We start from the raw sequence: 24581 nt of genomic DNA on the forward strand, positions 1-24581 counted from the left end.
TAGCTAAGTAGCCCTGGGCATATTGTTCTTGCCGCTCTCCTAACAGGTGAGCGTGTTTTTATTGTTAACGCCATCAGACACAGGGAAGGATGCTGAGCAATTCAGAAGGGACAAGGTGAGACAAGGTCTCTTACTCTTTCTAGAGATCTGTAGAGATGTTAGTGTAATCTTGCCTTGACCAGTGACTCATACCAGAAAAAGGGTTTCAAAACCTTTGAACCCAGAAACGCCTCATTTATAAATATCATTTTGTCTTCTCACTTAACACAGTACTTCCTTCCTCTCCTTTATGGTCACTGAACAGATGCAGCACCTGTTAAAACTCAGGTGCATTTTACACTAGGCACTCTCTACCTTGGTGCTAGGTTTGTCCTTTATGAACCCTAAGCGAGCTGCTCTGACGGGCCAGGTAGGTACCTGATTTTGTAGGTCACAGATGCATGCATGCATCCATATATATGCAAATTGGACTTGCAAGCTGTTTTAAACTAAATTTGGGGTTAAGTTGCTTCAGAGCTGTGGTGGTTTAAGGTGCTACTGAGCAGGCACGGTACGTTGCTCAGTATTGGTGTTGGTCATTGTCCGTGCGGCTGGTTTGCCCCGGTGAGAGCTCCCCTCGTCCGCCGTAGCGCGAGGTTGGCGGTGCAGCCGAATCCTCCCCGAGGAGCGTGGACGTAACCGCCCTGGCACCCACGAGGGATTCCTCCGTAGGTGGCCACTGCGTGTGAGGGTGTCTGTGTCTCTAACTGCAGCTCTATGCAGGTGGGATCTTGTTTGTTCCTATTACTAAGGAACCTGTTTAACCCATAAGCAGGTTATTTTTAAAATAACTTCATGGAGATCTAGGAACTATTATAGCCAAGTCCCACTTTATCAAGAAAGGGAGCCTTTCGTCTTTATTTGGGGAAGTGCAAATGTTATTGAGTGTTGAGTTCTGTTTTTTGCCACTTGAAAAAAGAAGGGTTAGTGCCAGGTCTTTCAGCTCTCTGTGTTGGATGTAGGGAGAAGGGCAAAAACCAAGAAATAGGCGTTCAAAATAAATCTTGTTAATGTTTGCTAATCCAGGTGTAAGTTTCATTTTTGTCAAAGTCCTTTGGGGAGTGGAATGAAGTGTAAATGTTAAGTCTCTTTTCTCTGTCTGTCCTTTTGATGCTCAGAGGGAGCTGGAATTGCGTATGTTATGAGAAACTCTGGACTAAAGGTATATGTTTCTAAGCCAGAAATACTAAGAGAAATTCACTAGATTGAGAAGTAAAAAAATCCTTTCAAAATATGTATAAGCACCTCTGTTAGCATAATAGGAGTTTCAGAGCAGTTCCCATCATCAATAATTTATGCTTTAAGTAGGCAAGAAAAGCAAAAAAAATAGGCTAAAAGGAAATATTTAAAGGAAATAAAGGTATTTTGTTGGCCCTCTGTTCTCCCCTCATTGCCACTGTCCCCCAGATGTTATTTCCTGCTTGGTGCTTAATGTTGAACGTGCCCATTTTACACCTTCTCTGTTCCCGGAGCTGCGGAATTACAACCTTTGTGCATGTTGAAAAAGAGGAGCAAAGTTTTAGTGGCACTATTTAAAGGCAATCCCCGGAGGAATCTGGAAACAGAGACAGATCCTTCGTGTGAGCGCTGCTAGGAGTTTGTGGCGTCTCCTTCCGTGGTGCTCCCAGGAGATCTTCGTTGCTGTGGCGAGGCTGTAGGGCTGGTGTGTGTCACATCTGTCACAGAGCTGGAAGCGGCCCTCGTCTTGTATTCGCTAGAAAAGCATTGCAGCCAAGGATTCACCTTAGGAAGGGCCTTGTTCAGTGCAAGGTTTGGGAAACAAAATACTGGCTGAAGTAGAGAAATCCATCCTATCACTGGGAGAGTATAGGAGGGTTTGTGCATGTTCACGTGGCTTGTGTTTGGATTTTTACTTTGTGTATCTGGAATACTGTTGTATACCTCTGAATTGTTGGGCATGCTAATAAATTACTGCTTTGCTAGATTTTACAGTGGATTGGAAATGTGACTGTTTCCTTAATATGGAAAAAATCATGAGTTTGTTTTCATTGATATACTTTACTGCTTTGTTTTCACAATCTACAAAGGAATTATAAAATTGTAATGGGCACAGAATTTTGGCATGCATCTAGAAGAATGAATAGAAGCAAAAGATATACAGTCTTGTCTGGCTTAAACTGAAACTTCAGGAATTTTGCACTGATAATTCAGATGTGTGGATTTGCTGTTAATACACAGCCCCTCCTAACTGTGCTGGGAATAATACAGCAATGTCAGCAATGCCTAGAGCAGGGTATGTGGTTATTTTTTAGGAACCTGAAATTGTGTTAATCTCTGGGAAGGTTAGAAAGGCAAACTCATAATTCTTCTTTATCAGTTATGTGTTTTGAAATTACTTTGGAAATATACCTGCCCGTATATACGACTATGGGTTATTTTGCAGAATGGCACACGCTTTGGTCCTTACTGATACAGCCGCTTGCAATTCAGCTAGGTTAAATAGAGAAGAGTTTTAAAGGGTGTCTGCTTAATGCTCCAGTGCAATTAAATCCTGGCTTTGTTTGTAGAAGATACGATCAGCATGCATCGGAACAATTGATATGACCCTTAAAAATAAGAGGCTTTGTTCATTTTTGTTGTGAATGTTCAAGTAAGCCAAACTGAAGTGAGCTTTACCAAGAGCTGTGTATTCAGGGACAGAACTCCAGCAATCCTCCTGGTAGAGGAGGCCTTGTATAGCTCCTGATGTGTTTTTGGTTTGGTGGGTTTTTTGTTTGTTTGTTTTTTGGTTTTTGTTTTTGTTTTTTTTTCAACATCATCAGCTCTATTGCTAATGGGTATGACTTTGTTGTGAATGTTTCAAAAGTTTGATTTTCTTTAAAGCCACTCTTGATGAAGCTGTGAAGTACGAGGAAGAGGATTTCTGTGTTTGTTTAATAAAACTGGGAAGTTAGCAGCCCTCAAAGTTCCAAAAGGAAAAAGCATGAAAAGCAGGCATCTCAAGGATGCAGCGTTAAGGAAAAAAAAATCCTGAATTAACAAACACAAGATGACCAAAAAACATTGCCCCCCCTCCCAGTAATTCAGCATTCTGAGATTGGCCTTGTATTTAAGATCTGCTTCATAAATTATAAAAACTTGGATTTGGCAGATACCTGTGATATAACATATAGTTTAAAAAAACATATTTAATTTAAACTGACACTGGTTTTGTAGCTGTTGTGTTCAAGCTGCTATCTTACTGAATAGATCCTGCTATCTAGTGGCTATGGCCCGCAGACAACCTCGCTCACCTCTGCGGGGCTTCATTCTGGTCTGGCTACCCCATATATTGAAAAATGTGTTTGCAATTGTAGAAGAAACTCCCCCACCCCGAGGCTGATATTCCTTCCCTCCCCATTCTCTGGAAACATGGGGTCATTTCAAAAGCAAATCCAGAGTACTCCATGGATCAGTGGTTTATGTCAGCTGTGTTCAGGCGAACTTGAAACACTGATTCTCCTGTACCTCTTTAATGTTTTGTGAAGCCAGCAGAACACTTTGAGTAAGTTAATGCTTTGTGTAGGACGGTGCACTGTCTTGCTTATGCTGCTTAGGTTAGATTGTAAAGAAACCCAAAGCAATGGAACATTTGGAAAAAAAAAAAAAAAAAAAAGAAAAACGGAATGCCTTGCCTGGGGAGTTAGTTTATATTATTCCATAACATGAAGGGTGGTATCTACAACAGTACTAGGGCTGCAACCTATAGGGGGGAAAAGATGACTTTATTATGAACTAAAAAGATATTTATGTTTCAGACTTCAATTTTACCATCTTACTTTTTCTAATTAAGATAGAGCTAAAACATAAATGACAAATCAGTGATGTTTTCTCTCTAAGGAAAATGTCTCTGGTAGTAACTAGTGTTTCAGATTTTAATAATTAACTAACTGATGTGGACTAATTTTCAGGTTCACTGTCTCCTAGGAGGCAAAACTGTCCTTAACATATTACTATATAATACAAAATAATTTCAGCACCTAGACTCACGTAGCATTTTAATACACATTAGTGGAATTCATCTGGTGAAGAAGCAAGTCAGTAAAACCTGTGCTGGCACTACTTCATGGGGTACTCTAAAGCAGTTTTTTCTATGGAATTCTATTAAGTCAGTATATTTTTGGTTTTGTCATCTTTATGAATTTATTAAACGTTTTTCTTTTCTAGCAAACCAAGTGTGAGAAATCAAAGTACTTGAATAACTTGCAAAAGCAATTTTTTTTTAACTGATGGAGTAATAATATTAATAGCCATTCTTTTTAGAAAGTAGCTCTGATATTCAATCATTGGGAACATGATGCTATAAAAGAAGGAATGACAGTATCATATAATATTTACTATAGCCCAAGTTGTCCAAATGCTATTTTGGTATAGTTTTACTCATATTTTTTTTTTTTTCAAGACTTTTGTATCTATGAGATTGCCTTGTTTTAATAACTTGTTGGAATTGCCATGTTATGTTAAATTGTATCAGAGTAAAGGGTATAATAGTCTTGAGGTGAGTCCCGGTTTCCTTTTCAGTCAGCTGGAGTTTCTCACTGATTTTTAGCAAGGCAAACTCCTTCCTAAAAAATTGTGCAGCAGGATCTAAAAATTTCTTATCACATCTTCCAACAGTGAATCTGGTTGAAACAGCTAATTTGCTAATGATCTAAATCAACCTCCTGACTCAAGAGGTTTGTGCCAAGTACGGGTTATTTCCACTCTGATCCTTTTACTGAAGAGCAGTACCTTGAAAGCAGTTATCTGCAAGCATTTTCTGGCGTGTTTCCAGGGATGGCTGGATTCATTCCCACAGCTGGTACCTGGCTCCATCCTGTCTGTAGGAGAGTGGACCCGTGCTGGAAAGCCACCGTGCTCTCCCCACCTGCATCAAGATGCTGCACACCATGCGTACGTGTGCGTGATGCAGACAGCCCAGGGTGTTGCTTTGCGTTTGAAAATCAATAATGTGTTCTTGTAGAGTGGAGGACTTCACTAGTTCACGTTTAAAAATTACTGCCACTACAGATTGAGGCAGCTTTTATTTTTAAAGAAAATAAACGTCCAAGTTTTCTGTGGACCAAATGCTCATCCCATGTTGACGTTGACACGTGATGCCCGTGCTCAGTGGTCTGAGATGCAGTCTGCCTCCGGACCGTTTTGTATGGCTCTGGGGTGGGCAATTAGGATCAGATTGCAAATTCAGTTTACTCTTTTGCTAGTTTGTTTCTTCCAATGTATATCCTGCTTAAGGATAGCAATTGATTTTTAAATGAGAAAAGGAAGGAGACAACGCAAATAAGCTGTGTCCTCTCACGTCGGTTTTAATGCCATAGAACTGATTTCATCAGTGGAGACAGAAAACAGCAAGATGCTTCCTCCAAATTGTTGTTTAATTTAATCCTCTTCTCTCCACTTCTCCCCACCTCCCTCCAATGCTCATATCCTCCGTGGGTTTGGAGGATGCTGCAAGAACAAACTGATTTCCTGATTGCAGGTATGCTTTAAAGCCTGTAATTTGCCTTAATGGAAGGTAAGGCCGACCACTTGATAGCAATGAAGCAGATAAAATCGGTTGCCTGATTACCCATCAAATGAGTTAATCATTAAATCAAATACTCCTCCTTTGGTGAAATAAAATGAGCGATTTGAATTCTGTTAAGAGACTAGCAAAGAAAAATACTGAGGTATAAATCATCTGTTAAGAAGATCTTGAAAGGTGTGAAGTATAGTCATTTGCAATCCACAGCTGCTCTCTCTTGACCCCCTTTTAAAGGGGCTGGGGGGGAGCTCCCTCGTTGTGGGCCACCTTGCAGGGTGATGGACACTTTTCAACAAGGAGGTGTATAGTGGCAGGAAAAAAAAATGCAAAGCAGTTATTTAAAGGATTACTTTTGAGATACAAATGTGTTTATGTTAAAATGTAAATGTCCTAGCTATTCAAGTGTAGGAAAGCTGCACAAGTGACTTGCAACAATTCATTAATTCCTGTAGTATAATTTTACACTTTATTTTCCTATGGGGTGGCAGAATATTGAGCAATTTGACAGAAGAGTGAAAAGCCGTATTTTTGGTTGGATGATGCCTCTAAGGTTGCTTCAAATCTGTTACCTTGCAAACTGAATGCATCCTCAAATGATGCCTAAAGAAACGCAATGTTTAGTGACAACTTCAGAAAAAGGGACTGGAATTTTCTTTTCCTTGGTATTTTAGCCGGTCTTCTCATTGGTACCTAATACCATTCCTTTAGTTCTGGTGTCCTGTGATATAATTTGTTAGTGTATGCTTTCCTGTAGAAGGATTTTCATTTACGTTGAAAATAGAAAAAGCATATTCATGCTGCAAATACAGCCAGAGGAGAAACATAATAAAATGTCCAGCATTACAGGTTTGTTATTTTCAAATAGATGTTGCTGCAGGCTCTGTTATGTTAGTAAGTCTCTCGCACTTGGTTAAAGGAAATAGCTGAGTCTTCCTGTTTATAGAGATAGCAGGCAAAACATTTCTACTAAATAAAACTTGATGCTGAAAACCTAATTTTGTCAGTTCCTCAGTCCTGTAAGCTCCTGTGTTGATTACAAACTTATTGATAAATAAATCACTGTTACAGTTTGTCTTCTGAAGCTTTGTTTTGACAAAAACTTTTTAAAAAACAATGACATTCTTTTGGCTTGGGGAGAGAAAAAGGAATAATTGGGGGGGAGGTGTTTGGGGCTTGTATCTGGACTGAGTATTTCAGTGGCCAGATGTGATCTGTGGTATACATGACTTAAAAAAAACAATAATCTTGTTAACTAATTTAGAGCACTTTACTAAGGTTTGAATGTCTTTTATGTCTCAAGACTGTCTTGAGACCAAGTCTCACTTACTTTAAAAATTTGGAATATGAAAGAAAAACATAGACTGTAAATATAATGATGCTTTATTATGTCCATAATTTAAAAGCTGTGTAGCCATGTGCAGTTACAATGCTGTGATGCTTCACCTGGCTTTGTGGAGTGCTTTAAACATCGTTCAAGCTGTTAGGAGGAAAAAATGTTTACAGTTCATTTAATAGGGAATACATAATTCAAATCAAAGTTGTATGTACAAAGTTGTCTGTAGGTTAGAACTTTGTGTTAAAAAAGAAACATGCACAAAAAAAAAATCCCCGAAACTTGGATTAAAAAAAGCTATGTGTAAAGGTATTTGTCAGGTTTCTATCTAAAAATCCTGTGGTGGAATTGTGCTCATATCATGTAACTTGCACGTAAGCAGCTAGTTACCTGAAACCGCCTGGCTTCATGGATTGGGGATGCCCTCTTGTATTAAGAAAAATACAAATGCTGCCATAGTTTGTATTTCAAAAAAAGGGGTGTGTGTGGAATGGTTTTTATTCTTTTAGTTTACTTCCTATGCGAATATATATAGATTATTCTTTAACCTAAGCCCTCGGGAGCTTGGAGCAGTCGGCAGGAGGAGTACTGTTGTCTCTTCTGCTGGTGAAGAAGTTGCTTTTAATTGTAGTTCCATCACCCCTGGTATTTTATTCACTCAGATCATGGACTTTCATCTTTCTCAAAGAACAGATGGGTAAACTCTTCATTTGAGGCTTGATTGAATTACTGTTAAAGTCGTGACTTCAGTATGCTTTGGATTGTTCTCTTGTTTTCCAGCTCTTATTACTTGAAGATGACTAGGTAGATCTGGAGTACAGAAGCTTCTTGTGGTCAAGTAAGGACATAGTGAGCTTGATCATATACTGCCGTAACCATCCCCACCTCTTAGGGCCGGTGGTTTTGCAGTGTACGAAAATGCCTCTTACGTAATATGATAGCATCAAATTCCTGCTGCTTCTGACCTTTAGTAGGACTCTGAAGCTTTGGTAAGCTGGATTCTTAAAACTACAACTGCATTTCTTAAAGCCACCAAGGACCTTCTCCATTTTCCTTGTGTGGTGTTTTTCCCCCATAGCATGGTGTGTCCTTGTCTACACCACAGCTGTTTAATCTGTCAATTCAGTTAGACCTCTACCGCTGCACATCCAAGTTTCTCTTCCCTCTTTCTCCCTCTCTCTAATCAGCCTTTTTGTTCTTTGCTTTGACCTTTAGCTGTCATAACAGGATTGATGATCCAGAGGAAGAAATTATTTTTCCTGACCTATAGAATATTTTTTTCTGGCAATATCAACACACATTTCTGTAGTCAAAAGTTGACCTTGGTCTTGACCTGTGAAAGAGCTACCAATTAAAATGGTGGGTTGCTTGTTGTCTCCTGCTGTCCTTTGGTTTTTCTCCAGAGAGGCTGGCAAAGGTATCAGTTGTGTCAGTTTCTTGTAACATTACTATTACTACAGGAAGAATAAATTGGAAATCAATACCTAATTTTGTGTCAATAATGTTATTCAGACTTTCAAGTAAGAGTGACCTCTAGTCTGACATATTTCATTTGTTGACTTAGTTGAAAGGTCTCTCTTGACCTCTGTGTGTGAACCAAGCTGGTTCCTTCTAATGACAATTTTTTATGAAACAATTCATGGAAATAGTGTGGCTTGTTCTTCCCATTTTATATTCACCAAGTTGTGAAGTGAAGCTGAAATATAATACTGAGAACACTACTGAAAAGCAAGAGAAGTAAACAGGAGTTTCCATATTTGTCTCTTTTAAAAAAAAAACACAAACGTATGTATATTTTTTTATGTTCTTCCAACAGCATAGGTCATAAGCCCTGCCTGAGGATTTCTCAACAGTCCAATCCTATATTTGTAAACAAACCATGATGTTTATTACCATGACCCGTTTTACTGAGAGTACAAAATCTGCTGTCAACTAAATTTTAAGGAATGACACAGATATAAAACTGTCTCTACAGATTCCCTTTAAACCACTTTGATTAGTAGTCTGTGCCATCGGAAGGGTAATTAATTTATGGACTGTACAGCTGTTATATATAATGTCAAAACTGTGTGGCTGTAAAAGATCTTTTGATAAGGTCAAACTCTGAAGTGTTGTAACAGTGTAAGGTCTGACACCTACATCACATTTGCATGTACTAGATAATATTTAAATAGGAGATATACTGTGTTTATGCTGTGTGGTCACAAATGGAGATGATCACCCCACCCCTCAGGTGGAAGATTTGCGTTCTGTGGGCGTATGCACAAGTCTGGAAGCCGAAAGGTGTTCCTACCCATCTAGATTAAGCCCAACTAGTGTCTGTGGGTTTTTGTCCTCATTTATGTGCCGTACCAAGACGCGTGGTTACGTCTGAGCCACCTCTGGGATGTGTTTCCCATCCCTGTCTGCTGCCCACAGAGTAGCTTTCTGCGCACAACAAGGATTGCGTCATCCCCATGCGCTGCTGAGCCGGTCACCCGCTGTGCGAGCCCTCCATGCATCCACAAGTCTCATGCTGGACATCCTCAACAAGAATTAGTTTTGTGTGAAGGATTGCCCTTTTTGTTGGTGATGGATTTTTTACTTCCTCAGCATCTCAAAGTGGATAGTAAATGAGAAACTCTCTGGTCTCTGTCATAAATAGTGGACTCTTTCAAATTCCGATGGGTTTTTTACACTTAGCTTATTTTTTACTACTTTTAAAAGTAGTAAAAATAGTCAACATTATAGCAATACATTAGTGGAAACAGCCAACATTTGGAGATGTTTTGATATGAAAGAATGACATTTAATCTTTTTTTGAAAGAATATGCAACCCTTAAGCAGTGTAATATTTCTAGAAGTAGATACTTTAGTTTGAAAGTGCTTTGTTAGAAAACGCTTTTGCAGTTGGTCTCTCCCCTGCTGTTTCCCCTCTTCTGCATGGCAAAAGCAACATTTTTCTTTCTGTTGGCCTGAGCTAAGTGATTAGACAGCAGTTATTTAACCATAGCTAGTCCATAACTATAGCTTTGGTATGACTAAGACTACCAGTTAGTTGTCTTTATTAAGAACCAAACTTTTGCTGATCGCTTTCAGAAAATGGAAATGTTTCATGTTTAACAACCTCGTATGATTTACCTGTAGTTTTAAAAATATCACTTAGGCAAAACTGTTGTGTTTGAAGCTGCATAGGTTCTTGTAGGTTACATGGTCTGGGCTGTGGTCTGGAACATACGCCCAAAGTAAAATTTGCAGGAGAAACCTTTTTATGGCCGTGTTTTAGATTTAATACATTTTCATCTTGTTTGCTGGCTGTTTCCATATTGCATTTGATGGGTAGGCAGGAAAGCAGCTGCAAGCAGTCTGCTGTGCATGCTCCCAGCAGGCAGCGGAAGGCATGCTACAGCTGTGGTTTGATGTTATGCTCGGTGAAATACCAGCCTTAAACATTGCCACCCTTCCTACTCTCCGCATCAGCCTGCTGCCACCTCGGTTGTGTTGGTGCAGCTGCCTCTGCGAACTAGAGTAAGCAGCTGATGCAGCAGAAAACCCACCTGACAAAAACATACATTCAGGTGGTTATTCTCAAAACATGCATCTGCATTTGGAGGGCTTTGGATTGTTTGTGGGTTTTCTTTTTCGAGTTAGACAACGTGGTTTTGGGAAAAAAAAGAATTCCCCATTCAGATGCCTTTCTGAAGTGGTTGGCTGCATGGGCACAGGTATGGTTTAGTTCTGGAGGACAGCCTCAGGATAGCCTTTAAGATCTGATGTACACCTATTGTTTCTCATGTTTTCTGCGTGCTAGCTGTTTGAGAAAAATGCCCGTAGGACGAAGGAGCTCTGTTTAGAGTCTGGGAGGGGTGATCAGGGAATGGCATCTGGCACCACTGTGTGCTGTCTGCCATGTCCTGACCTGGTACTGCTCGCTCGAGGAGGACTTCGCTCTCATCTGTATCAGTTCTTGTTTCACTCAGTTTTCTGGCAATGAAAGGTGATTTACAAGTGTAGCTGTTTCACAATCACCTTAAGTCATCCGTGGGCAGAGCCGCCGTTGGCGGGCACGGTTCCCACCGCTCTTTCCAGTGGGTGCTGCCACCTCCCTGCTGCTGCAGCATGGTTCACTGTGCCATATGCCATACAACTGGCCTGGTGAGTTTCCCTGGTTTGGTGTTGATGGGTTCGTTTTCAGCCTGTGCAGTTTCCCCGGTGTGCTTCCCTGCGCAGCCCCGCGAGCGATTGTGCCGGTGGCAGGAGCAGGATGAGGATGGCAAGGATATAGGAGAAGGGCGGGGATGCTTATTTTAGCAGTAGCGCTGCAATATGCCAACCGTAAGTGACCTTAATTGTAGCCAAAGGTCCTGCCTTCTGTCACTCTTGGTATTAATGCTTCAGAGAATGGGACTTTAATAGGTTTTATTACAGTGCCAGCACCTGGAGTGAAGAGGAGGAGCGAGCAGAGGCTGCTGCGTCCCCCAGGTGTTAATGGGATCACTGGGTCCTGCGAGGCTGCCCTTGTTCTTCATAGCTTACTAACCTCTCTACACCTCACAAGTCCTGCTGGAAACAGGCCTGATGCGATGAGCATCCTTAACCAAAGTGTGTGTTCTAAAACTGTGCTTAATTATTTTTGTCTCATCTGATGAGATGGTTTTGATCTGTTGTGCTAGTTAGGTGATTGCAGATAAAACATGGTTTTAAAAACAGTTTGTTGATTTCAGAAAGGATTTTTTTTTTTTGCCCTAAGGAAAAAGGAATAAAAATTTCAAGTCTTTAGGAATTGGGTAGTTACTGAAGAAATAATTGTTACTCTCTCTTTTCCATGGCATAAAGGTAATAGTGGAAGAGAGATGCATTCAGCTGTTGAAAGGTGATAACTGTTTGGCCATGAGGTTAATTGCCAACATTGCTGCAGTTTCTTTTCAGAAAGAAGACAGCAAAGTAATTGAAGGATTGTTTGCCAGTGGAAACACAATTAGTTTTATACATATGAAGAAAGAGAATTAACTAGTGCTGCCCTCTTGCAGTTCAACAGCAAGAGAGTCATTAAACTAGTCTCAATACAGTTACCACTTTATATTGTTTAGGTACAGTTATGGCTACAGGTTTTCTGAAGGAAAGGTCGGTAGGGAGAGTTTCCAGTCATCCTTTGAAGGGAAGATAAGGTGATTGCTGTATGTAGCAGCTCTTGGATCTGCACTCTCCTAAATTTGAAGGAGATGAAGAGACCCTTCTGTGAAAATAGGCTTAGACTTTTTCCAAATTCCACGTCACTGCAGTGTGATAACACTGCATGTTATTTTCTTGGTAGCAGGATCACTTGCCAAGGAAGCTCAATAAATGATCTTCCTCTTTGGTTTTTAACTACTAAAGGCATCCTGGGGACAAGGTGTCTGTTCTGCAGTCTGTGCAGCGGCTTTGGCAGGGGCACCCCCAGTTTCCTTGGCTGGGGCTGGGTCAATCAAAGGCAATGGTTGGGGTATGGGGCAGGGGACCCACTTCTTTCTCCTCTTCACGTGGAAGTGATGACTCCAAAGAGTTCATGCTTTCCTATGGCTCTCTTCAAAAGCTGGAGGAACTGTTTGCTCCCATCTCTGAAGAAAATGTGGGTTGGAGTGCTTTTTGGTGCGTGAAAACCTAAAATGTCTAAAATTACTCCTTTCGTAGGTTCATAATCTCGCTGCTGCTGCTGTCATCTGCGAGACATCTGCTGTTCTTACTATGTCGAGTGTTCCTAAGTATCTGTATGTTGGGGACAAACAAAATATTCTGTGCTTGTATAACATGTGTGGCTCTATTCCTGATCTTTAACTTTCTTTATTATGTTAGATGGAAGAAGGTTGTTTGGTTTTGGTTTGGTGGGGGGTTTTTTGTGTTTTGGGGGTTTTTTTTCTTTCCCCCCCCCCCCCCCCCATGGTGTGACATTGTACTTTGCACCACTAATATTCTGAGAGGTCTTTTCCTATGCCTACATATGTGTTTTATTTTGGTCTGTGCCATATTTTAAGTACTTGTTTCATCGTTTGTGCTTACCTAAAATACTCAAGAGGAGTCCCTCCTCATCCCCCACCATTCATCTTAAATAACAGCAGAGAAGAGGAGCCCGAGACGGTGTTCAAGCCTGGAAAGGTTAGAGGTAGAGAGCTGTTGAAGATAGCAAGATTGCTTAGAAGGACAGGTATGGGCCAGAGTTAAGGAGTGAAAAATCCTAATGAGGAGTTCAGGCTCTCATGAGAGATTTAAAGGCAAATCAAGGAATTTTGATCCCCAGCAGGGAACAGGTGATGGGTGGATTGAAACTGCTTCTGCTGTTTTCAGGGTGAGCTGTATACAGTGGGCCATCTGAAATCTTATTTCAAACATTAGTGTTCAGAGGATCATTCTGAAGGTGCTCTAACGTTTGCTTTGGTCCCTTCTGACTCACCCTGCATGCTTTTTGTTCAGCAGGTATTAAGCTTTGTTTAAAACACTGCCCTAATGCAACTTCTTATTTTTTTCCTATGCTGAGGAAATCCATTCTTTTTAGAGCTAAAAATCAGGGTCATAGATATCTGGAAATAATCAGTATTTCATAGCCTTTTAGTACAGTAGGAGATCCTAACTTTTTTTTTTATACAAAATGGTTTACTTACTCTAAAAATGAGACATTCTAAAAAATCTTATTAGTTTGAACTACATTGGATGCTCCCTGCCAGTTGTATGTAATCTGTCATTGTTCGGAGCACTAATGGCCACTTAAAACGGCAAATGAAGCCTCTTTCTGTTCTCTGTGCCAGCCTTTACCAGCACATACAGTGTCTCTTTGGCCTCGTGCAGGATTTTTGCCCGCAGTTTCTTTCAAGGCTTCATAGTTGCATTAGGAAGGATGCGGAGTTTTAAGGGATACTAGAATGTATGTCTGTGCGCATTAAATAGTTCTGTGTCCAGCCCACCCAAGATAAGACTCAGTATTTGCAATTAAGATTGTTTAATCTAACAACATGATGCAACATAGTGGTTGGAACAAGTGGGAAGCGTGAGTTCTTGGTCAGTCCTGGTGCCGTGGCCGTGTGTTGAGGCCCTTGACTTTAGTTAGGGTCCTTTCCTTAGTTGTGCGCCCCTGCCTTTTACCCTCTATCATCTTCTACCATACAGTTTCTTAGTCCCTTCCTTTTATTAATCATGGTAGTTGGCTGGCTGGCTTCATACTGCAGAGCTGTGTTCAGCTGACTGCCTTTCTCTTTTTTTAAATCACTGCAGAGGTCAATTCCTCCAGTGTGTCAGGAGCTGCCGGAAAAGCAAGATGCTGCTGAAATTATGTGGACTGATAGTTCTGGGGAAAACATACGAAACCCTTTGTGTGCTGTCTTAACTTATGCGTTGTTACGAACCTTCTTATCAACCGTTAGTTTGTGAGGGTGGAAAGTGCTGCACCTCCTTGTTTTTTTGAATGGAGACATGGACTTCCCCCATATATGTATATATATATATATTTTTTTTTTCCCCCTGTTGTCTGGAAATCAAAACTTTAATCCAGAGTTATTTAATATACTTGCAAAGCTTGAAAATACTAAACTATTTGAAGTATGATAGAGAGATGAGGCAAAATATATGCAGTACATATTCACAAATAGTTTTGTTTTGACATTTATCTTGCTGTAGTTATTCTGCCAGTTGGCTTCAGGCACGGCTACCAAAAGAATGAACACATGTTGCATTCATTAGTTCTCATCTGGCTGTGCTTCATCTTGCAAGACAGACGAAATCACGATCATGCTAAATAGTTTGTAATGCATTTGTAATACGAGTTCCCTTCTGCTGAATACAACGGTAGGTTTGCAAAGCTGCTGCTTTTAAGCCACGATATTTTGCTTTATTTTAATGTAATGGATACGAGTATATTGCCAGTGATGTCATTGCTTTTTCATCTCGAAAGACGTCATACGAAAAATATTCAAATATAATACTAGACAAACAACCACCCCCTTCCTCCCCCCCCCCCCCCCGTGTGAACTTTTCATGTCACATTGTGCTTTGAGTGACATTCGATCTGTGGCGTTTCTGACACACGGGCAAACGCGCTTTGGAACAATAATGGCTTATCTGAATTGACCGGGTATAAAAATCCTTTTCCTTAGTCAGCGGTGGTTCTCCCTTATGCTCAGACCGAGGGCAAACTGATTGCCGTTGGCTTTTTGTCGTTAATGTCACGATTTCAAAAGGGGGCCGTTAAGTACCTGGCGGTGCAGCGCGATGGCGGAGGGGGGCGGCGGGCTGCCCGTGCGACAGCCCCGCTCCCGCGATGTCCGGTGGGGAGGGCGCACGGCCCTGCCGGCGGGCAGCCAGCAGCCGGTTCCCCGCGGGGAAGCCGAGGGGAAGGCGGCTGAGCCGCGGGGCCCCGGCGGTTGCGGGGCGGCCGCCTCCCGGCGCTGCCCGCGCCCCGTGGGTGCCGTGCGAGCGCGTGGCTGACGTCTGAGGGCGGGCCACTCCCTGCGGCGGCCGCCGAGTTTTGTCCCCGTCCCAGCCCCTCCAGCCTCTCGCTCTCGCCGGGGCTGCGGGGAGAGGCAGCGGGGACCGGCCGCCTCCGGCGGGGCTTCGCGGCGGGCCGGCGGGCCCGGCAGGGTCTCCTCAGAGCCCGCGGCATGCCGGCCGGGCCGGGGCGCGGGGGCTCGCTCTGAGCCTCGCCGGGAGGGCGGCGGGGGCCCTGGGGGGGCCGGCTCGGCGTCGCTGGCGGCGTCGGTGAGAGGGATGGAAGACAGCTTGCCCTGCCTGGCCGCAGCCTGCGACCCCTCGGCGCTCGTCAGCTTCTGCACGGGTAAAGTACCGCCGCCCGCCCCGCGCCCCCCCGGCCCGCCGCGCAGCGCGCCTGCCAGGGCTCTCCCAAAATGACCGCCAGCTCCTTTCGTCCCGCAGCTCCCTTCCCCGCAGCGGGGAGAAGGGAAAGCTGTAAAGTAAACACCGGGGTAAATACTCGTCTGTGTGATTGAGTTAGCTCTGCGCCCTCGTCAGCAGCCGGCAAGGTGCGCTTACTCACAGACTGAGGTGGCTCGCCGCCGTGCAGCATCCTAACCTTGAAAAATTAAAAAGATAAATAAAATTTCACGTATGTGGATAGCAGAGAAAAATGACAGGGAGATAACGACGAAGTTACGACTTGCTGGACAGAAGGCTCCTGGCGTGGCGGGTGCTCGGCAGCGGGGGTCCCACCGGCCGCCCCAGCCCGGCCTTGGGACTGGTAGCGGGAGGCGTTTTGTGCGAGGGACCCTTTGCGGCCCTCGGGAGAGCGCTGCCGCCGTGGGTCCGGCCTTGCCTTCCCACCCCTCGGGTTTACGCCTTCCACGGGAGGCGTAGGGGAAGGCTGCGCGCGGGCCTCTCGGGCAGGAGGCAGTAAAGGCTCGTTCAAAGGAGGTGCTTCGTAACTGCATCTGCCGCAGCTTGGCTGTGCGCTGCCGTACTCTTTGCGTGTGTAAAACATGTATTGGCCTTGAAGAACTGATTTCCCCTCCCCCCTCAACTTTATTTTTCCTAGTGTCGTAGTAAAAATGAAATATTTCAACGCGTATTTCCTTTCTTTAAACAGCCGCTATCAAACCAGCCTCTCTTGAGGTTTTTAAGTCTTTAAAAAAGTCTTTTTTAAGTCTTAAAAAGACCAACCGAAACCCCTACCAACAAATCGGATCAGAGATAAAATGTATTGCTCTTGTATACGGCGGGGCAGTGCGTTATTGCGAACGAAACCAATGTCACTGAGCAGCTCTTCTTTGTTTGCTGATTCATGCCGTGCGATTTTGATACGAATACAGCATCTTGCATAGAAAAACACTTCTGGCCTAAAATATGATGGTCAGCAGGAAAGCTTGTTTAAAAAAAAAAAAAATTTAATGCATAGATTTCTGTGTGTATTTAGTAGGAGAAAGGAATGACCTTGTTACAGTGTACTTTCTTGAAGTGAGCAATGCACTGTACTTTATCTGCTTCAGAATTCAAAGCATTCGGTTTAGAATTCAGGATGTTGCAAGGCTCGGGAAAGAGGGAGGGTGAGTTGGAAATTTTAAAATGACAAGTGCTTCACACAGTCTTTTGGAGGTTTGCAAGGATTTTCACGGTAGAAGAAAGCTAATACTTAACTGTTTATTTTCAGAACAAAATTCAAAGGAACAGCATTTTTATGGCTATAACTTGCAACTTTTGTTACTGATGAGTAGAGGTTTATGTTCAGACGTTTCCATTGACTTTAATGGCTTTTAGGAAGAGTTTCTGTGATCGTCTGTAAAAAAAACACAGCAGTGCCTCAGACTTGAGCTTGAGGCAGGTCTTGAATTTCAGAAGTGAGTGTGGCATGATGGACTTACCTTTGAGATTTGTCTAGAAATCCAGCAGAATAAGGTGCAAGAAATAGATCCTTTTCTCAATGCATATGTTCTACTTTAATTTTTTTTCTGCATCTTAGAAAATAATGTTGACTAAAATCTTGATACAAAACTGAGGATTTTGCTGAATAAGAGTTAAAGAGCATTTGTAATTAAAAGAAAATGCCACTTTGGATACTCTTAGCAGTGTAATATATTCTGCTGATTTTAAAACTCGATTCCTACTTATATCATTAAACCTAATGTACCTTTATGTAAAGTTTTCTGAGGAATGTGTGTTGGCTGGCAAGTAAACTTACAGCGATAAGAAACTGGTACGATGGAGAATCAACAAGTGCTTGGTTCATATGAAATTTCTAACCACATCCTCTAGAGCTCCTTGCCTTGAGGGCTTTTAGCAACTTTGCAGTGGTAACAAGTAGGAAAAAGCCTGAGATTAAGCTGTAGAAAGAATTTTTTTTTTTTTTTTTGGGCCATACATGCTCATTCTTGCTTTATTTGAAGGAGATTAAGGCTTTGTACTAGCAGTAGGGTATTTCAGGTGAGGTTTTGAGGGATAACTTTTTTTTTTTTACTAAGTATCCTATAGTGATATGCTTTTCTATAGGAACTTCTTTACCTTACCTTTAACTGTGGTTTGTTTTGTGTACAGGTATCATTGTACATATGTCCAATTACTCATTTCTTGCCAAAGCTAAAAATAAATTCCTAATTCAGCAGTGAAGAACTAGCACTCTCTTTTAACATAAGGGATATCAGTGCTGATGGGCAGCTTAATCAGATTTTTATAAAAGCTTGTTTGATGTCAGTAGGGACAACTTCTTTTTCCTACTTGTATTTAATTAGCCTTTTGTAACTAATGTTAAGGCAAGGGCTTACGGCATAACATGGTTCCTTCAGGAAAATCTTAGCTATCGAATTAGATCTGGGCTAGAATTTAGCTTAGGTGATACAGATCAGGATAGAAATTTTCAGTTTGACTAAGGAAAATATTTACCTGCAAACAAAACTTTAGTTTTAGTTCTAGTCATGCTGCTTGGTTAAATATTTGCCTCTAATGACACTTGGCATTGTAAACAATATTTATAAATGGAAGGGGAAAAAAAAACAAAAACAAAAAAACCACCAATGTCCCCAAATTTATAAACTTTATTGCTTTCAGACTCTTAAATTGATTTGAATACATTTATCTTTGATGTTAAGACTAGTAGAGAGTTTGCTTAGGTGTTGTTTCACAGTGGGGATTTGCCGGTTGCCGGAGGTGCTGATGGTAAAGGTGGCAGTGATGTGGTGGCTCTGCAGAGTTTCCGCAGGGGTGACACCGAGTTCTCCCTGGGCTTGGTGCTGCTCACCCCGGGGGTGTCACTGTGCCTTGGAGGGCACCTTGGCCGGCAGAGGCTTTGCCCTCCGCCTCGCTGGCAGGGGGTGATGGTGGCCAGAACGTGGTGCTGCTCCTGCTGCCTTGCTTCCCTGCCCGGCCGCTTGTGGAGAAGTAGCGCGCGCTTTGAATTAGTACCTAACGTGTGGAAGTTTGCTGTAAGTATTTTGATATTACAAGGGCTTTTTTCTTTCTAGTCCCTGTTATGTAGGTAAAAATAGACAAATTTGACATGGAAGTCCTACTCTCAGCTTGATATTTTACCTAAAATGGTTAGCTACTGGATGGGGACCAGTTAAACCAAGTATCAGCCTATTTCAGGGGATTACATCTCCCTAAATAATGTTTTTCTTGTAGTCTTGGATTGTCACAACTACAATGTTTGTGCTGATGCAGTGAAGCCTTTTTAAACGAGACAACTTTTGCTGTAATTGCATTGAAAACTTTTCAGCTAGCCTTACTCTAGGCGCTGCCAGTAATAATAATGATAAATGTAAAACTCCATATCACTATCTTAATACTTCAAAAAAAAAGAAACTTAAAAAAACAGTCTGAAAACATCTGTATCCTCTTAGTTGATTCAGTGTTTGATTAAAAATTTAAGTTGCTGTAGGTTTCAGTGTGTTTGACACACGATTTGACTACGTGAGAGTCAGTGCTGTCATGGGTAGTTTTAAAACTACTTTAAATTATTTGTTCTGAGTGTTAAGCAATCAGTCCACATTATCATTTCCATCTCCCAAAAGTATTAGAGCAAGTGCTCCTCCCTTCAGTTGATATATTTTTACGAAGGAGGGGAGAATTCCCACTAGCCTGCCTTATAAACCTACGCTGGCTCACCTAGTACAAGAGTCCCAACTGGCAAGAGGGGGGAAGGCTTTTGACGTACTCTAAGTGCTGCTGCGGGTCCGAATCCAGCGTTCCGTGAGCAGCCGTTTGTGCTGGGGGCCAAGGTCAGGCTTGCTGAATGGCCCAGGACTCATTTAAACATTTTTGCTACAGGAAGCTATATTAAAGAATTAAAAGCTATATAAGAATAGTATTGGCCACAGTGCTGGTCTAGAAATGTATTAATAGTTTCTCTGAACTTGCTTTCCTGTTTTTCAGGAAAAAAAACTATTTGATAGTAGCACGCTTAAAGAACCGCAGTGAGTTTCCTGGGTGAAGGAGGCAGAGAAAATATTTCTGTTTTCTAGAAATAGTGAAATGTAATCCAGCTATTCCACAAGAGCTGGGGCTCCTTCTCCCCATGGTTATGGTAGTCCAAATGCTTTAGGCTGTATTTTAGGAAAATTATCTGCTTCCTATTGATTCCCCTGCAGACAGGCAAACTGGTCCCTACCAGGAGGAACAGTAGTCACCAAGAAATGAATGCAAAGGGTTGCATTTTTGTAGACATGGCCATTCCTGCTTGTAATTGAAGGGCTTAAATGCCTGGAAATGGGGCTTTCCAAATGTAGGGACAGATGGGATATTACTTTCCTTTTGTATGCTTCTTTGCTTATTATACCATACTTTAAAGAAGGAAAAGATGACAGCTGCCACTCTTTACTGGGATAATTTTCCCCATCAGTTTGACATCTTCAGCTAGGATCCTTGGCTTATGCCTAGAGGTGAAATCCCATCTCATAGTTTGTGAAAATACCATTGCTGCCTATTATGCAGCCATAAGTCTACCAGATTTTGCAGAATAAATGTGTGCTTGTTTTTAAGTTCTACTTTCTTATCAGGTTAGTATCGTTTTACTTACCACCTTCTGCTAATTTGGCAGAGTTAAATGAAGCTTTTAATGAGTGATTATATTGAGTAGTTATAAGCACGGTTGGACTAAGCAGTATTTACTTGCTTCGTGAGTTAGCTGAGGCTATGCTTAATGAAGTGAGCTGTGAGCTAGATGGGCAAGCTGTTTCCAGGCTTCATTACAGTAAATTTATTGTCATAGTACCATTTCCTCTTCAGATACTACCCCCTTTCCAGGTAACTGAGAGAAGGGACGTGCCTGGTCTGACCTGGCTGTGCGCAGGACGGGTTGGTGCGGTGGCATCGCGCGGAGTTGTGGGCATCCCTCTGTCAGGTCAAACATGGTGTTTGGCTCTGCACGTCGCCAACTGCAGATGTGCTGTAAATGTTTGCATGTACGTAGCTCATTAAAAAATCTTCCAATGTATGTCTCGACTGAGAACAAAATAGTATATTTGGTCCATACTTTGGTAAATATCTGCATTATTAGACATGTGACTAAATATCTGCAATATTGCACTGTAACAGCAGTGCTATGTAGATACGACATAAAATTACAAATATCGTAGAGGTCCGTAGGGGTTTTCATCTCGCACTGTTTAGAAGGTTACTACTTAACCTGACTCAGTGGAAAAGTCTCATTTCTTTAACTTGATAGTTAACTTTCAAAAACGTGGTTACACTTTTTGGTAATGTTTCTTCTGCTTTGCCTGTTCAGGTGTCTGTCTCACTTCTAACAGTTCTAGGAATATGTATTAGTCATCAAAAGGGGGTTGAGAAGATAATGATGTCTTGTGCAGGGTAACAGTTAGCGTTTTCTTAGCAGTTGCAGAAAGTAATTGCAAGGTGAAGTAATTGCAAGCCACACTCAAAGTTGCTGAAGTACCAAAATTGGTGAAATATCAAAGGTGCAGTTGATGTAGCAAACTTGTCATTAAAGGTCAGATAAAAAGGTTCAGACTGCACATGCTTTCTCAGCACTTGAGTCTTTGCTTTCAAATTTTGAGTCATGCTCAGATTAAGAAACCTAAGAAAGTATCTTTATGAACCCTACATCACACCCCTGCTTCACACAGGTAAGTAAATTAATCAGGAAAGCAGCAGCATTGGAAACCTCACTCTTGCAGCATGCAAAACTAAAGTGCTTCTTCAACCTGCTCAATCTTCAGTGAGACAGAGCGGCTCTGAGAGCAGAACTTGCAAAGAAACAGAAAAACTGCTGGACATGCAGAACCCGCCCTGTGAATGGGGAAGGAATGACCAGATGTGACAGTTGTTAGTCACAGTTGTTAATTGTGTGATGAGAAGATGCTCTGATGTATCATGAAAACAGATGGAATTTAGGTGCTGTATCTTCTTCCTTTGCTCTTCTCTCACAGCACCTTTTTCATTCTTCATATGCTCTAAAAATGCATGCATTTGTTGGGTTTTGCCCTTGTTTGCTTGTGAAGCTCTTCAGAAGCATTTAAAACCATGAGAATACCCACAGTCAGATTTCTGATACCTATGAAATGCATAGAAGAGGGAGCATTCCCTTCCACAAGAAGCTGATTGAGTTGGTCCTTCAGGTTTTAATTCTTTCCTGCGGATGCTAAAAATAAAACAAAATTTGTAAAATTACGTTATTGGAAAGGTTGGAAGATGCTGAAAATGTATAAAACAATTTTGTTCTTATTTGTTCTGTTGTGGTGGGGGGGTCCTCGTCATGCATGAAGGATCCTGTTATTTTGGCTGGCAGTATTACGCAGAAATTGCGTGCTCCTGGAAGGTTCTTTTATATGTATAAATAGCTGAATTAGTATAGATAATGCTTAGTAAGTGTATGTGGAATTAATCTTACAACATAAGCATTAAAGGAATAAACTGGATAATTCTGTGATTTAAGATGATAGCTGCTTTCAGAATAACTATTATTTTTTGGCTTTAGATTGTTCCCCCCACAGATATCAAACAAAGTTATAGAAATTTCCAGGATTTTAAAAGGAGAACTGAATTGCAAACACTGTAGGCCTACAATATATAGCTTTTTTCAGTATATTTTTCGCTCAATTAGTTTGAAGTGCATTAGCACGAAACTGTAGACTTTCTTTCTGTGGGTTGCAAGCAGGGTGTACCTAGCATTGCTGTTCCTGATGTGGTATAGAAAGCTGGACGTGATGCCCCGTGTACTGAGGAGAAGAGCTCCGAGGTAGGTCTGCGAGGGAGCGATGGCCGACGTGGCGGTGGCAGGTTGAGCAGCGACGGAGAGGCTGTCCGCTGGCATCAGTGCTGGTGTATGTTTGCTGCAAAGTGTTCCTGCCTTTTTTTAACTTGCGTACTTTAGCACATAAGGATTCCCATTTCTGACGAGACTTTGGTTGGTGTTGCTTCTTGATTAATTAATCCCGTGGTTTTGGGGGAGAAGGAAGAAAATGGGCAAAAATGCAGCTTGTTCCTGGTTCATGACGTTGCTGTTACTTAGTCACAACCCGATTTAGTTCTTTTTTCCCCGATCAAGTATTTGTAGTACTTGATCATTTCTGATACCAGAAGCATCCACGATCAGTCCCATATCCCATGCTATTTGTAGGGATGTTTTCCTTACCTAAAAACTGTTACTTTGTAGCAAACAGTGGGAAAAGAAACCTGAAGACTTTTTCCACTTCAGAGGCTCCATCCATGGAGAGAACAGATTATAAGTGATCTGTTTGTTTATGACACAAAATGTGATGTATTTAAGCAACTTTGATAGAAATATGGTATCTTTTATGTTTTTTATGTTTACAAAATTGAGCAAACGTTCCACGTGAGAAATATGTGTGTTTTCGTAAAGGATCCTTTGAGAAGGAAGGAAAAGATATCCTCGTGAAGAGGCGATGTTTTTCCCATGCAGGCAAATTCCATGCACGCGTTTATGATGGTTTCGTATGATTTATCAATAGGGATTATGACACTTCAGTTTTGTGTAGGACGTCTACATAAAATATGTTCAAGGTGAAATTTTAGAAGGTCTTAGCCTGCCTACATCATCCAAAATGTTCTGTTCAGTGACAGATTTTTCTCTGAGAAGTTGTAGCATCACAAAACACTGTTTCCATGTGTTTGTGTTTGCTTGCAGGTGAATCGATTCTGAAACCTGCTTTGTGGCTTACCCTAAATAAAGATGAGACTTAAGTCCTCCCTTTCCAGTGGAGTTTTCAGTTTTAGGCGTAATAGGGCCAGGATTAGCAACTGAAATTATCGTTGAAGCTGGCTTCATTTTTATGTATTCATTTCTGTGGAAGCAGCCTAAAATATAGCTTTTTAAAATACATATCTAGTCACACATATAGAAGTCTGTCATGCTGTTCAAGAGTTTTTCCTCTTCATGAATTAAATCAGTTTAATTTCACAGTTACCTCATTTGTTTGTAGAGTGTTTCTGGAAACTTACTGTTGGTAGTGTCCTTACTAAGGAAAACATGGCAACACTTGACGGTAGATCTGCAGTTTGAATTGTTTAAGAGAGTATTTTTCTTTGTAAAATAATAAATGTTTAATAATAAATATTTCTACAGCTGTTCAGCTAGGGCATGTTGCAGAATGGCAGGATCGATGACCACGCCGTCAGTCTCCTGTCGGGCAGCAGCAGCCACAGCGGCAGGAAAGGTGTGAGCAATGCTTTCCACCCACACCTTGTTTATAGGTGTTAACTTCAAAGCTTTGCTGGGACTGTTTAATTGCTAACATAATAAACCAAAAGGAGCTTAACTAAAGAACCTAGTTATTTTTTTTAATTGTATTTATGCTCGGTTCCCCTTCTTGACCTTTTTGTTGACTTACACCTATATAGATATTTCTGCTTGCTGTCTGGTCTGAAATGTTTTCCGTGACACACAATGTGCAAATATTCCCTTTATTTCTCAATACTTGCTCCTCTGTAGTAACTGAAATGGAGATTGTGACTAATGTGCAACGAGTAGTTGCAGATATCACCTTACAGGTTGGCTGTGTGGGAGTCATGCAGCTTGTCCTTTATCCTTCAAACTAAGCAGAGAGCTTAGCAGCATCTATACTATGACTAGTCTGTACAGAGAAGTTTTAGTTCTTTTCTATGAAAAAAAATCCAAACCCACTGTTGGTTTGGTTCCACGTGGAGTAAGCATTAGCTGTTGTAGAGGTGTTCCTCTAGTACCAAAGCTGCAAGCAGTTGCAGAAGTTGGGGAAGCATCTTGCTGGAAGTAAACAAAAAGTGGGATTTTGACTGCTGCTGTTGGAA

The 24581-nt window shown here is 41.6% G+C and overlaps 1 protein-coding gene across 6 annotated transcripts in view; it reads left to right on the forward strand.

Moving 5' to 3' along the window:
- EML4 (EMAP like 4) overlaps positions 1 to 24581 on the forward strand; it is a 167695-nt gene that overhangs the window by 57213 nt on the left and 85901 nt on the right. For 2 of the 6 annotated variants that reach the window (XM_087774920.1, XM_087774921.1), the window contains exon 1: positions 15391 to 15672. The exons of 2 other annotated variants lie outside the window; for them this stretch is intronic. In XM_087774920.1, the coding sequence (XP_087631046.1) occupies positions 15606 to 15672 (67 nt within the window). In that variant the 5' untranslated portion in view covers positions 15391 to 15605. Of the gene's footprint in view, positions 1 to 15390; positions 15673 to 24581 lie in introns of those variants that run through there. 2 more of the 6 variants (XM_087774915.1, XM_087774917.1) reach the window with 1 other exon arrangement.

Source organism: Nipponia nippon, unplaced genomic scaffold, assembly GCF_047370975.1.
Source record: "Nipponia nippon isolate SJK-2023a ecotype South Korea unplaced genomic scaffold, ASM4737097v1 scaffold_4, whole genome shotgun sequence".
Taxonomy (NCBI): Eukaryota; Metazoa; Chordata; class Aves; order Pelecaniformes; family Threskiornithidae; genus Nipponia; species Nipponia nippon.